The following is a 14,848-nucleotide window of genomic DNA, read 5'->3' as shown; positions in this document are numbered from 1 at the left end:
AGAGCAGTTGTGATGGCTCTGAAAGAACCGTTTCTTATACGGCCTCCATCAAATGACTCCGTCAGGGCTCGATACTAACGGTAGCCAACTAGCCACAGAGTAGTAGAAATTCAGTTTTGGCGACTGGTTTTCGATTTCCACTGGCCAGTTTGGCTAGTAAACAAACTGAAATTGTCGTAACATCTAAGGTGTCACTAGCCACTTGGCTTGTAAGTTAAAAAGTTAGTGTCGAGCCCTGTATAATTCTAGTCCATTTTTGGGGGATTTTATATATGAACTTGTGCGACCCACTTGTAGACCCCATTAAGGAGTGCAATGTCTTCATACTGTGGTCTCATGATTTACTTGTTAGTGTCTCGTACCCTTTTTGCTACATAAATATCCCTATTATGCCACCGTTTGAATTCACAAATTGTAACCTTTAAATGTAGCCGATTCTGTCTGATTTCGTGTGCTTTCTATCATCATTACGTTTGGCCATAACAGGACCTACAGAGACGTCTTGATCTGGAAAGAGCTGAACGAAACAAGTCTGACTCTGCTACTCTTAAACTGCTATCGGAACTGAAAGAAGACAGCCAAAAAGCCAATGATTTGAGGGACCAGGAAAGCAGGTTAGCTTTAATTGTAAAAGAAAGAACACTAAATGGATAAATACCCATTTAGAAGTGTTGGACAAATGGTGAATTAATTTAGAGAGCCGGAAAATCTTGAACAAAATGCTTGATCTTCAACAAAAACACGTGCCGTTATGTTCTGGTTTGAATTCAATACGCAGAGAGAATCTCGAGGACCTTCAACAGATTGTAGCCCAGTTGGAAAACGATCGTTTTATAGCCAGTAGACGCGCCCAACGACTGGAGGAGGAGCTGAAATCACAGGAAAAGGTAAAGGGATAGTAAAAATAGTGTTTTTTTTAGAAGAAACTCTTCAGTACACAAGATCAATAGGAATAAATAAATTCTCTCCTTAGTGAACTGTAGCCGGTTGTACACCAACGATAATCCCCCAGGTTGGCCACCAGCTTCTTGTCCGAAATGATGTATTTTTTTTCCAATTTGATATTTTACCGTTGCTGTACTTTGATGTAGTTAACCTTGCGTGTAACATACTGTTTAGAGAACGTCACGTTTCAGTAGTATCGCAAAATGTTCGATATCCCTTATTTTAAAAAGATCGTGAATGATGTGAAACGTCAGCATTCAAAACATGAATCATTGAATCTGTTTGCTTAACAGCTTCTTGAAGTCAGCAAGAACCGAATCAACGACCATCAAGCCAGAATGACAAAGGTAACGTCGCCTTCTTATTATTCTGTGCACACTGAGTTACTCTCTGTGTCAAAACAACTTAGACTCACTTCAGAAGCAGTTTGTTTTCCCTCCAGTTTTCTGAGCGTCTAGATTTTCGCCGACCGTTGGTGAAATATTGCTTCCACGTATGATGTCATTCCATATCTAAAGGTCAACAGAAGCAGTAAAATTAACTCTGTTTACTTGTTCGGTGAACGTTGCGTTATAATCAGAAACTTAACCGGCCACCAAGTCTCTTCAATGTTACCACCTTAACTGAGTCAGGATAGGATAAATAAAAATAACCGTACAATGTGTCTGCGGTGAATACTAAGGGAGGGGTTAGGTCTGTTTATCCGTCGGCCGTTGTTAGAGGCACAAGTGCAGTTGTGCATTTGGTTTGTAAGACCTTTTTTTAAGCGTTGTAAACGATTTTATGGGTCACGTTTGGTCTCTCTTGCCAAGTAGTAAGATAAAACCCCACAGACAGTTACGCACGCGTTTTTACGTGCAAAATAAAAACTAAGTTTTCATTTTGATTCTCCATCAGTGCTAATCGCCTTCACCAACCCCTTTTGCACGTTAGACACAAATACCCTACACCATGTTCTTATGATGTTAGTTCATACCAATTCTCTATTTCAAGATGAATGAAGAAGCAAAGAGGAGCATGATGGTATGGCAAGAGAAACTGGACAAAGTTACTAAGGACAGCAACCAAAGAATCGCGGAACTGCAACAGAAGTTAACAAAGGTAAGCCATGCACTTATAACAATTTTCTTAGCGTGAGTAAAGGGGCGTTGAACTGAGCGCAAGTGATGTACACCGGCTCGTGCGAACACATAGTCACGCGCGAACTGTCAGTGTCAGTTTTCTCATGCGCGAGTCGCCTGCTCTCTAGAGCTCTGAAAAAAGTGAGCCAATAAAAAAAAAGGACTGGAATTTCAAAATTGATCCTTGTAGTGAAACAAGGAAGATATGCAACACATGAATCTGATTGCGGAAGTGTTCTTTTTCAGTCTCTACAGTCAAACCAGGAGGCGACTGAATTGTTAGAAAACGTGCGGAAGAATAAAGACGAACTACAAACAGAACTCGAAAAGCTGAAGGTTTGTAATAAACTAGAAATGCTTTCATCGTGGTAACTCGTATTTATGATCACGATATTCCTTTTCTTTAAGGTTTCTTAAAGTTATCACAACGTAAAACTGGTTTTCTTTGCATGGCGTTCTTTTACATTAACACAAGCAGTTAACTCTAATTTTGGCGCAATTCAACTTTTGTAGAAGTCAAGCAAGCCATCGGACTCCGCAGAAGTGCAAGGGAAGGTAAGTGTTATTCTTTTCCCCGACATCACATCTTTGTGGCTGTCGGTATACATGCTTCAGTAAGTGCCCTTAAGGTTTTAATATTAGTCGTTTGATCATTTTCTCTACCCGCGAAAAGTGCTGTTCGGTGAACATCGTCCATGCGGGCTCTTGACTGAAAGGTTTGCTTCGAAAGCGTTGAATCCGTGAATCTCTTACAGCTGAGGTGTCTTTTTCTCTCACTTATTCAGCATTTTTTAACTTCTTCATTAAACTATTTTACTTGTTTATTTGTTACTCTCAGCCTTTTACGCCAACAAGGAGATCAGACAGTGCAGTTATAGGACTAAAGTACAAAGAAGAGTTAGCAGAGGAGATATTTAAACGCATCGTGGTAAAGAGATAGAAGAGAAAACTACCATTCAGTACGATTAGTTAGTTAGGTTGTTAGTTCGTAGCAATACCAAGCCCTCGATCCCCACAACATAGCGTTTAACGCAACATGGTAGAGAGATAGAAGAGAAAATTACCATTTAGTACAGCTAACTAGCTAGTATAGCAATACCAAGCCCTCGTCACAATAGAGCGTTTTTGAAAGTGTCTGTTTTCTTCCCAATCAATACGAGACTAAATTCTTCTTCCCAAACTTGTGTTTTCGTTTCTCCTTCACCGCGCAGTGGTGTACGGAATGATTGAAACCGAATAACTCTAACGTTGTGACCGTTGCCATCTTGAGCGCATGGACAATCGGATAAACAATTAAGTAATTTATTTTTTCGTAGTTGTGCAGAGATGCTCAAATCAAGCGGACAGGAGGAGACGATAACAGTGTGCGAGAGCGGTTTAGAGAAAAATCGGCTGAAGTACGTAAGCTTCAAAGTAAGATCATGGTAAGTGGAGACTGGTCAATAGCCCGCCTGATTGGAATCTTCCAGAGAAATGGAGTAAACCCGGTCAACTAAGCTGGCTTGATTTTCACAATTTCGATTTGTTCATTCGCGCTGGCCAAAACCAGTGACTGAGATCTCGGAAATCGGGTTGAAGGTTTCCCTTAATTCTTCAACTTCCCAATAATCGGGACAAAACTTGAAGGATGAAGCAGACTGGAACAGACTGGAAACTCAGCTCGCTCTGCTCCAAAATGAACATTCCTTTATGAACTTAACTCCACTTTTTTTAGGTTAAACGGGCCAGCCTTGTTAGTAGGCTTATATCGGGAGATCGACATCAGTTGCTTTTCATCAAGTCACGCTAAGTTGCTCACTCCATAGTCATTGAAACCCTAGTTAGGTGAATTGAGAGTGTTCAAATAATATTTTGGTAAAATCAACACCTGGCATTCTTTAGTATTAATGTCTCAAAGACATTTTCGTGTACTTTCGAAGTTCACTTTTGATTGTTGGTATGTTTATTTCCTAATGGTGAAAAAAGGAGTTGTGTGCGATGAGTTTATTTTCTCACTCCTGCAGGACTTAGAGGATCAATTGTTTCAAAGCCAAAGATCACAGAAGAAGCTTGAAAAGGAAGCTGCAAACAGCCAGGCTCAGGAGAGAAGACTACAAGTAACTTTACTTTAATCTGTATTGTAATTTGTGTGGCGGGTTCCCAAAAACTCGCCCGAATTGTTTGGTTGTATTGTTGGTAAGTGTCGTGGTTAGTGTAAGTGTTATGAGCCTACTCACCCTTTTCCGCTGGATCATATGGTGCTTTCATTAGCATGCAGCAACTATGAGCATTTAGATTGCTACTCCTCCTACAACGGATGCTGGGCCATTGCAAATTACCCTTCAGCAATTTATGAAGATTTCCTGAAAGTTTCCGGGAACCCAATGATATTACTGGGTGGAGAGAGAGACATTGGGAGTTAAAGGGTCTTGCCCGAGAACACAACCCAATGAGCCAGCCAGGTCTCGGTCCCAGACCCTTCGATTTAGAGTCTAGCGCTTAACATTGGATAAGCGCATCTCCCACTGTCAATACTATCCAAACCAAAACTAACCTTTCCAATATAACCAGGAAATGGAGAAAGAACTTGATATATTATCACGATACAAGAGAAAGATGGAAAATACCAACTGTCGACTTGAGAGTGAGCTGGAGGAAACGAAAAAGCTAATGGCTTCACGAGATCAGGTCAGTGAAGCCTCTTTGTTTTCCTGTAGCCTCCTCAAATACAGCAACACATAATCTGAAGAACAGGTATTGTCTTTGAGCGAACGGGGAGAAGGAGCTTCGCCTCTCGTCCTTGCCTAGTCCCTTCCCAAGACCACTTTCAAGAATGGCTGCCGGATTAATATTCTTTTTTTAATCATAGACTAGTGAGCAGCACTTCTGCGAACAGTAGTTGTAAACTTCTTGTATTTTCCTACGCGTTTCGTCTAACTGTCTTAGACTTCTTCAGGGAGTTTTACAAGTGACTAAACGCCTGTATTTATAAGCCAAAGTTACAGGGGCCGATGACCGTAAAGGCTAAAACCGCGGCCCCCAAAATATTTTTCTCACCTTGCCTTACACGTGTTAAATTTTTCACAAATTTTTCACAACTTCGCCTGTTCCTGTTCGTAAGTCCGGCCAAGCCTTTACGGTCATCGGCCCCTGTAACTTTGGCTTATAAATACAGGCGTTTAGTCACACTTGTAAAACTCCCTGAAGAAGTCTACGACAGTTAGACGAAACGCGTAGGAAAATACAACAAGTTTTACAACTACTGTTCGCAGAAGTGCTGCTCACTAGTCTATAATTAAAAAATTTTGCGTGTTTCGGGCGCTAAAAATCGACCAAAAAATTTGTTTCATTCATTTTAAACTCTCAAACCGTTTATTATACACATGGAACTAGCTATCAACGAAAAAAAAAATTTCGTGTCATATACCCTTAAATTTAAATTAGCCCTCCTGGCCTCGCTTGAGATAATGTATTCTTTTCAATTTTGTACTGGAGAACGAGGCCAGAAGGGCTAATTTAAATTTAAACAAAAGAATATTAATCCGGCAGCCATTTATGAAAGTGGTCTATATGTTTGCCTGAAAAACACAAAAAAGGGTGGGGCCCGGTTTACAGGCTTCTACAGGTGTGGTACGAAGTAAAGGAACACTATTTTTATACTTTTCTCACGGTTGAGAGACGATTAGAGCAAATGACAGGGCTTATTGCGGTACAATGTTTGCTCTATTTTTCTCTTTTCTACTGCAAAAGGGAGTTGCTAACTAATTTGTGTATGATTTTATGTTATCTCAAGAAAATCGACACCTTGACGGAAAAGTGCCGGATATTAGAGGAAATGCTCGAAAAGAACGTTGACTACAGCAGAAGAAGCTCAGAAGCCGATTATGACAACAATGGAAAATTGTAAGTAGAGACTTTGTGCAATCGCCTCCTCGCTTGAATAAAAGATGAGTTCTCGGTATATGTAGGTGTTTCCTTTGAAGTTAGCTAGCTCCCTGATGGTATACTGCTCCTATGGCTGACAAAATCCAGAAGTACCTGCCAACACTGATTACAGCAGTGGGAGGAAAAGAGGGAGGATTGGTGTTAGAGGAACGCTGGAAAAGGTCCGCTTCGAAAACGTTCGGAAATGCCAAGGAACGGCTGCCACCTAAATGCTCAAGAACTCCTGAATGTGAGCTGCAACGAAGTTGCAACTTGTGACAATAATCGCTAACCAGAAGAATCCGTTTAACTTGTGGTCATTAACTTTGTTGACTGGTCTTTCAACTCCTCTCAGAGCGAATCCCTTAACTCATATACCGTAGTGGTTTCTAAACACGCTGTGTTCATCAAAACGAAACCGAACTATTAGCTTTTAAAATCGATATTGTTTTCGTGTTGAAATCAATTGAGCTGGGGGAGGGGTAGTTAGGTGTGGTCTTATGGGGCAAAAGGAAATAGTAACAAGTAATGACATGCTTCCCAAATGCCAGTGTGACGCTTGTGTGGGTCCTTCTAACCTAACTTTTATTCTAAATCCTTCTTACGCCCCAATAGACAACAACGTCTTGACTGTGGCACATTGCATGGTTTTATTATAGAATCGGGTCGTTTTATGTAACTTCTGCCATTTCCCCCTTTAGAGCAATTAATGAAGCAGAATTGGAAAAGTTATGCGAAGAGAAAGAGGTGATGACGAGAAAGTTGGCCGGGCTAGAGAGTGACCTAAAAATTCAACAGCAGGTACCGGCGAGTGATGCTTATTGCAAGTTTATCTTTTTTGTGCATCGCTGAAACTGTTTTTCTTGCGACTGGTTTTCAGAAAAATTCCTCACTCGTGAAGCAGCTTGAAGATTCAGAACAGAACTCGAGAAAGGTAAGAAAAAGAGAAGTTTGATCACGAAACTCCCGGCTTTTCACGTCTTATGCAGAATGGTTTGCCTAGTGCAAACACACCAAGTGTCAGCACAACCACTACTGAACGAGCCCACAGGCTTGCGCAATAGTAAAAATTTCAATACAGGACAGAAGATTACCTTCATCGTTGAGTTCTTGTTAACAATCTCTGTCCAGACTTCTTTTTTTTCTTTGATATAATCAGGTTAGAGAGGATAAGTTTAATATTGGAAAAAATACGCGCTTCAAGTGTCACACCGACATAACTCTTTACTATTGTTAGAGCAGTTCGATGTTGAGCTGAGTTTAGCCGCCAAGAGTTGTAGTGGGGGGGAGCGGGAGAAAGGATTTTATACGGAATGGAAATGACAGTCACAAAAGATTTTTTTCTTGTGATTTAAACCGTTAGCTTGCAAAAGACATGGATCGAAGGGTGCAAGAACTCGAGAAGCAATTGAATGAGGTAGGTGGTTGGTGGATCTCATTGAGTCAAAGGGCTGGTAGGAATTGATTGTAGGTTTCTTAAGCGAAGCTGCCTCTTGGCTCTTGCTTGATAAGAACATTGGCGCGTGAACGGCTCCCATCTCGTGTGCACTCCTCTAAATCACTTGGGTCTTTGGCTCCGCGAGCTGTATGATGGCGCTTGCTGACATGTCCTGAAATTTTGACCAAGTTAGTCCTTTTTACATTGTCATTATCATTAAATTCAAGCCTCGCCTCGTTCGATTTATTTGATTTTGATATATTTAATGGCCTTTTTCTTCACACAGATTTCTACAGAACGTTCTGAATTGAGATCGACGAAGAAGGCATTGGAGGAAACCATTCTCAAACTAGAGGTACATACAGTCGGCCATTTTTTCACGTATATTTCTCAATAACGCTCACTTGTTGCTCTCTTTATTTTGGCCTGTTGAAACAAGAACATATCTAAAACATGGGGTGATCGCCAGAGTCGGCTCAAAGACCGTGTTTGTAGGGTCAGAGAGCAAATATTCCCCCCATTAACCTGAACATGATTTTTGTGCTCTTTATTTAATATTCACCGGTACTCAGCCTCTTGGTTCTCTTTTCAGAATGAGATTGATACCAGAGAATTTGAGTTGGAGCTTAAGGTAAATCCTTTTTCTTTTTCGTACAGCAAAGTAAGATTTTTATCCCCGAGAAGTCATTTTCATGAAAATGTAAATATCCAGATTGGAGATGTTGTTGCGCCTCCCCTCCCCTCTTCAAGTCGAGTGCAACCGTTTCTCAGAGCCACTATTAAGTTGCTGAAACGAGAGGTGTGATAATACAGTGTAAAATGTCTATACGACGAGTCAAAAGAGTCTACCATGAGGAAATGCTAATCACATCACTTTCTACTTTCATCTAGGCCTCGGCCAGGCAGGATAAGATTACAAGAACCATGCAAGAGAATCGATCAGAGGTAAGTCTTTCCATTCATTATGTATTTAACAATTATTCCACGAGTGCGCGTTGGATATGAGATGATAGATAGCCAACGAGTCGTGTAGCGCCGAGTTGGCTATAATCATCTCATATCCAACAAACGCGCACTCGTGGAATAATTGTTTTATTAAAAACGTTAAATTAAATTATTCAATTTTATTCAATTTTTTAGCTCCCTTTTAATTTTAAGCTGACGCGTGCGCTTACCATATTTGTAGATTATGGTATATTTAACAACTATTCACCGAAGTGGAGGTGGTTAGTGATGGATATTTACCGAGCCGCGAAGCGGTGAGGTTAATATCCACCGCTAACCACCGACACTGAGGTGAATAGTTGTTTTAGTATGTACTAAAGCAGTGAGATAATATACACCACCGTCGTTAATTTGAGTGATTTCTTCGCTTGTCACGAATGCAAACCGGGGCGCCATTTTTTCCCGAGTTACTCGGAGGTAAATAGCAACGGATATTCGGAGTTTGACTAGCCAATCAGAGCGCGCCTTCAACGCTATCCACTATTTTAGCATATACTAATGGCTGATATACCATAATGGCTAAGCCAATGAAAAGTCTTGAATTGTATTATCCAATGATCCAGTTTTTAATAATTATTATCCACAGTTACCTTCTACACTTCAATTTATCTAATTATGTCTGTGGCACTTGAACCATTAAGGAACTGCTTTTGTCTGATCTATTGCCTTGCTTTTTTCCGATCATATCTTTGTAATAATTAACCGAAAAGGGACGACTTACAGCCTAAATTCGAGTCTCCTTTCTATTTTTTGTGATACACAGGTGGTTCAGGAAATCCACGTTCAGCTTAGTGAAATGTCCAATCGCTGCAACGAACTGGTGTCACAAACCAAAGTAAGTCAAACCTTATGCAATTCTTGATGTTATACTGGAACAGACTTAGGCATTGCAACGTCAATAAGAAAACAAACAGCGTTCATGATTTTCTTCTAGGATTTAGAAATGTGAGTTCTCGATGACAATTTTTTTTTCTTAAAGTGCTTTGAAAGGGGTCAATCTGTTTCTTGCGTTTTTCTTTCCTAGCGAATGTTGTGCTGATCGTTTTATTTATTTCATCTTCTCCTAGGAGCTGGAAAAGAAGGTTGAAGAACTTACAGACGAAAATTGTGATCTAAAGGTGACAAAGGAGAAACTTGAAGATGAACTGAATGAAAAGAAGAGAGCAGCTGAAGGCATAGAATTTGTAAGTTGGGTGACTGTTATTTCCGTCTGCAGACTCGATTTCTATCGAATAGTTTCTTTCAATTATGTCCGTGAGTTTATCACCAAACTCCTCTCAGGTTAATGTAATCATGTGTTTCTAATTATGTATTCCGAATTTGGCACTTACTTGTTCACAGACCAACTCGATGTTGAAATCTACTTGCACTATGTTGGAAAATCAAGTAGAAGAACTGGAGATTATCAACGAAGATTTTGAAGAAAAACAGTTACAATGGAATATCACAAGGTATTAGATTGTTTTCTAGCCACAGAGGTGCCCAATTTTGTGAGTCAACCTAAACACTCATCTTGATATTTTTTTGTTAAATCAAGGGGAGATTTGGAGCAGAAAAAAGAGAAAACTGAGTGTGAACTTGTGGACTCTCGGCGCTCCTTAGAACAGGAGAAAACGGCACGGTAAGAGAAAATGTACATATCTGACAGTTATCGTCGTTGGATTCTAGTACTTTCCCAGGAAAACCTACTTTGGAAAAACATCGTTTCTTTTACCTCTTCTTTCGAAAGAATATTTTGAAATATATTTATATCCCCTGCGATATCCGTAGAATATATAGAAGATATTACATGGCCGCGCGGGAATACAAATTTTATCTTCGAGTGATGTAAGTATCTCTCACTCGTTCGCATCGCTCACTCTTGATAGATACTTTCAGCACGAGGAGATAAAATTCGTATCTCCAAGCGGCCATGTAATGTTCTGTTATTTTTAGAAATGGATAAAATTTCCTCATAAGACACAACGCGCCTGCGTAGGAAGCTCTCTTGTAATGGCGACACTAATGTCCTCACGCGTGAAAGATAAAAATAGTGTCTTCACTGCGCGCAATGAAGATCTGATTTTTTAGTAAAAGGAAAATCCTGGTATTTGATCAGTGTTTATATAATAAATATGTGTTGTTAACCAAGCGTGAGGTCAAGGTGGCTGGATTTTGGCCAAGTTCTTTTTTTGCAAATGGGAAAGAAAACGAGGCTATTGTCCAGCCATCTTGACCGAACAAGCTTGGTTAATAAAGGATTTATAATATTGTAGTAAAATTTCGCTTTATTAAGAATTTAGAAATGACTTGTTTACTTCGAGAGCCGAGAAAGAAAGCCAACTGTGTTTGTAGCACAGCAAACTCAAAAGAGTCGTTTCTGTTTTCTTTGTTTCACTATCATCTGCTACTTTCTGCGTTTCCATCGTCGAAATTGTCCTAGAATTACGAACGTGGTTCCTAATTCCATTTTTTTCACGCGCGGGATTGATGCAGGAAATCCCGAGCGGGCAAGATGGGCCCATCTTGCCCGCTCCGGTAGCCAATCAGAACGCAGGATTCGCTTCATCTTGCCCACGAGTGTTGTGAGCGATGTAATAAAAACAAACACTTACCATATCTAGAAGAGCGTGATTGATGTTTGTATGTAGGCATTTCATTGACTCTGTTAAATGGCTTCATTATACTGCCTAGTTCGGCTGCCGAAGAGAAAGTATCCAAGTTACAGGATGCGTTGAAAGAAGTGCAAAGCACTCATATCAAGGAGGTTGGCATGATGAATTCTCAACTGGACAGACAGAGACAACGTTGCGAGGAGCTGACAGAAGCGGTAAGTTATTCCTTCCAGATGGGCTTGTTTCTAAGAGGCGCACTTCAAACAAGCGTGCGACCTTACATCAACTTTGAGATAAAGTAATTTCCAATCACAAGCGAGCGAAGAACGAAAACTTTCAGTAAATTGACATGCGGACTGCTATGGAAAATTAATGTAGGGGAAAAATACAAAATAATGAAAAGAGAGGAAAAACTGTAGAATGAATAATCAAAGGATTTCTATAGCAGATTTAGGAAGTTCATGCAGAAGTAGTTTTAAAAATACATCAGTGATAATGAACATAAATTAGTATCTTGATATTTCTACTATCTAAATTATTCCTGAGAAAGTGCTTCAATTGAAATGCTCGCGGAATAAGTACCGTAACTCTTTATAACACTCTTGAAGTTTGCAAGTTTATCCTGATGGTGTACCTAGTATGGTAATAAGTTCCGTAGTAGGAAGAATGTGCGGCCCATTTTTGTCATAATTTCCCCGTACAATCGAACCTGTACGAAGCGGCACCGTATTTAATGGTCACACTGTGATTTTCACCTTTAGTTAGTGGTCACCCTTAACGAAGTTCCAAAGGTCTGTTTGTATTGTCTTCTACCTGTAGAGCCCAACCACTCAAATGAAACTAAGAATAATGTTTCAAGTAATTTGTAATCGATGCGTCGCTCCCAAAATAAAAGTAACTACCTTTTTTTAGCGAGATTCTGTACATAAAGGGGTCAATTATGTGGGGTTTTGTATTATTTTTTTTTTTATAAAACCCCTGATCTGTGGAACCTGTATTTGGCGGTTGACCGGAATTAAGCGGTCACCCCGCCATTCCCCATGGATGGCCGCTTGATAAAGATTCGATTATAGTTTGTTCAGTCCTCAGTGTTCAGTGTATTCCAAATAAACTGCCAATGAATTAAACTTGTTCGTGGCAAGTGATCAGACCTTTAACAACAGCTGTGTAAGCGATGCCAAGATTAAAATGTCCTCATCCATTGCAGCTTAGCGAGGCAGAGACCAAATATGGAATGGTCCAACTGGACATTAAATCCTTGGAACGCAAACTTCAACTTGGAATCGAAAACAACAACAAGTTAAAGATTGAGGTTGAGCGTCTCGAGAATCAAACTTCTAAGCTGAAGTCCAGTAACTTTGAGTTAAACCAGAACATAGAGGCAGCTATGGAGAAGTGCGATGAACTGACGTGTGAACGAGCTGCTTTAGCTGAGCAGCTGGATCTAATGGAGGCCTCGCATGCTGAAGAGCGCCTCAAACTAGAGGCAACTAGCTCTCAACAGAGCAAACTGATCGACTTCTTGCAGTGCAAATCTGAAGGCCAAGCATCTAAAAAGAAAAAGGTGAAATTGTCCCTGAATTCATGTTGCATTTTATCAGAAATGAATGATAGGAATCGTGTGTTGACCCGTGAATTATGAAAATGTACAAGGTATCCTCACACGTGAACTGCAATCAAAGAAAATGCACAGAAAGAAGCCTGAAAAGAATTCATGCTTCCACGAGATTCGTACCCATGCCTCTCAAATACTCAGAGAGATAATTTGGTATTAAAGTTGAGTTGATACTGTAAATTGGCCACCGCAGAGTTTCTAAAGCTGACGCAGAAGTTCGTGCGTTAACCCTTCGTTAGAGCGAAACTAGTTGGGCGTTAGTAACAACTGCACTAGAAGGTACCATGTTTGGAGCGAGGAAAAATGTTGTGGGTTTTTTTTTTAATATAATCATATCTTTATTTGGCTGCGCACCGTTTTGTTTCGTTGACAACAAAGGACAAACCCTAAATCTTTACATGATACATAGATAAATTCTTGGATTGTAACTTTGCATGATGAGTTCCATTTTGCTATCGTTTTCCTGTTTCCAGTTAGACCTTTCTTTTTTCCCGAAAATAGTTTTTCACTGATTTCTTTGAGATATGACTATTGATAATTTGTAAGTAGTGTCTAGAAACAGTGATATGATTATGTTTGGTAGCTTATCGGTGGTGGCAGTAAGTCGTGGCGCAAGAAACCAGAGAGTATTAATGTGGTGCCGCAACAATGGCGAGACTTGCAGCAGGCGCTGGAGAAGGAAAGAGCTTCCAGTTTGAAACTACAGACTGAACTGAATAGAGTTCGGCAAGAAATGCAAGCTGCTAAAATGGAAGGTATCCTTCTGATGTGCTACTTTCAAAAGATCACTCATGAGCAAGCAAGGAAGAAAAAGAGCTCTGCTGCTTCATCACACCCTTGCTTCTTTTGAAGGGGAACATGCTTACAGACTGAGACTTCAGTCTAATTTTTGGTGCAAAAAGCTTTAATTTCGAAGATGAACTTATAACTTTCCTCAGAACAATCAGTTCCAAAGGAAATTGTCATCAAATTCGGATTATAGTGGAGGAACCCCAGTAGGCCACTTTTTCGCCAGGAGAAAACAAACATTTCTCGTAGACGAAATAAAACGTGATTCCCGGTATTATGTTTGGTTATTTTTTCTTGGCTCACTGTAGACCAAGTTTAAACGTTGGTGACTTTCCTATGCTCGTTGTGGAGAGTACAAGAAGCTGCCTTAGCCACTGTCATGGGTTGAAATAGCTGTCTTTTCTCTCTAAAATTTATCCAAAGATAGGACCTCTGTGGTACAAATATGCAAAATTATCTAATAAAGGAGCCTCTCGCAGTCCAGAGCCATACTTACCCTTGTTTTTGCCCTTTGGCAGCTGCACACTGGAAATCACAAAACACCGGAAATGCTACTCCAAAACCGACCCAGTCTTACGCTGTCTTGTCCGCGATTCAACAGTCACCCAGCAACCAACCGAGTCCGTTGGGTGCTCAAAACCAGTCGAAGACTGCTAAGAATGCAGCCACTCCGGCTGGCCGCGGAACATCACACAGACCGAAAGAGAGGATGCATCATAATATACCACACAGGTAGGACTTACAAGTTCTGCTGCTAGCCCTGAACTTTGTGGGCATCACCATTCTAGCTGCCTTCCAAACCGAGAGTTTTTTGTTTTCGTTTTGAGACTCCCGTTTGAAAAAAGAAGTGTGACCTTTTGGAGCAGCCCCATACTTCAGGGCGACATTGTCACTCGGTCAATTTGAGAGACGCGTTCTCTTGATTTGTATTTACGATATTTAGACAGGCCAGCCCAGTTCAGCTTGAAGCTGGTTTAAATGGGGGCCTGTACATCCCACCATCCCACCCCAGGGGAGGACATCCATCACACAGTAATCTCGTATGTGGGAAATTAACTTCTCCTACCCCAACCCTGCAGGAGACGGGACCTCCATTTATTCGTTCCTATCCGAGAAGACTAGAATATCTAACCATTTCTTGATGTTATAGAAAGGTAGCAAATTCTTCTCAATTATTTTAAGACCTTGAGTGTTGGTCCGGCCGGGGCTCGAACCCTCGACCTCCCGCACAACAGTCCAGCACACTATCCATTGGGCTAACTGGGCGGCGGTTTGCGCAAAATTCGTAGGACGCAGGTTTAGGTAGTGTTGTAAGCATATTAAATAATACGTTTGTCGTCTATCATCAGGTTTGTCAATGCCCTGAACATGCGTGCTACCAAGTGTGCTACGTGTTTGGATACTCTACACTTCGTGCGTCCATCATCTCTTTGTGCTG

General features: G+C 40.6%; 1 protein-coding gene across 1 annotated transcript in view; it reads left to right on the top strand.

Annotated features, from left to right (window-relative positions):
- Positions 1 to 14,848, top strand: part of LOC111321790 (citron Rho-interacting kinase) — a 30,451-nt gene that overhangs the window by 9,801 nt on the left and 5,802 nt on the right. The window contains exons 10-34 of the mRNA XM_022924759.2: positions 487 to 614; positions 779 to 887; positions 1,239 to 1,292; positions 1,939 to 2,046; positions 2,313 to 2,402; positions 2,580 to 2,621; positions 3,383 to 3,490; positions 4,070 to 4,162; positions 4,617 to 4,733; positions 5,839 to 5,948; positions 6,671 to 6,770; positions 6,850 to 6,903; positions 7,333 to 7,386; positions 7,694 to 7,762; positions 8,000 to 8,038; positions 8,299 to 8,352; positions 9,176 to 9,247; positions 9,480 to 9,596; positions 9,754 to 9,863; positions 9,950 to 10,033; positions 11,086 to 11,221; positions 12,214 to 12,570; positions 13,205 to 13,376; positions 13,929 to 14,142; positions 14,760 to 14,848. Of these exons, the coding sequence (XP_022780494.2) occupies positions 487 to 614; positions 779 to 887; positions 1,239 to 1,292; positions 1,939 to 2,046; positions 2,313 to 2,402; positions 2,580 to 2,621; positions 3,383 to 3,490; positions 4,070 to 4,162; positions 4,617 to 4,733; positions 5,839 to 5,948; positions 6,671 to 6,770; positions 6,850 to 6,903; positions 7,333 to 7,386; positions 7,694 to 7,762; positions 8,000 to 8,038; positions 8,299 to 8,352; positions 9,176 to 9,247; positions 9,480 to 9,596; positions 9,754 to 9,863; positions 9,950 to 10,033; positions 11,086 to 11,221; positions 12,214 to 12,570; positions 13,205 to 13,376; positions 13,929 to 14,142; positions 14,760 to 14,848 (2,680 nt within the window). The remainder of the gene's footprint in view (positions 1 to 486; positions 615 to 778; positions 888 to 1,238; positions 1,293 to 1,938; positions 2,047 to 2,312; positions 2,403 to 2,579; positions 2,622 to 3,382; positions 3,491 to 4,069; positions 4,163 to 4,616; positions 4,734 to 5,838; positions 5,949 to 6,670; positions 6,771 to 6,849; positions 6,904 to 7,332; positions 7,387 to 7,693; positions 7,763 to 7,999; positions 8,039 to 8,298; positions 8,353 to 9,175; positions 9,248 to 9,479; positions 9,597 to 9,753; positions 9,864 to 9,949; positions 10,034 to 11,085; positions 11,222 to 12,213; positions 12,571 to 13,204; positions 13,377 to 13,928; positions 14,143 to 14,759) is intronic.

The sequence above is a fragment of the Stylophora pistillata genome, chromosome 13 (genome assembly GCF_964205215.1).
Source record: "Stylophora pistillata chromosome 13, jaStyPist1.2, whole genome shotgun sequence".
NCBI classification, from domain to species: Eukaryota; Metazoa; Cnidaria; class Anthozoa; order Scleractinia; family Pocilloporidae; genus Stylophora; species Stylophora pistillata.
This window is presented reverse-complemented; position numbering and strand designations above follow the sequence as displayed.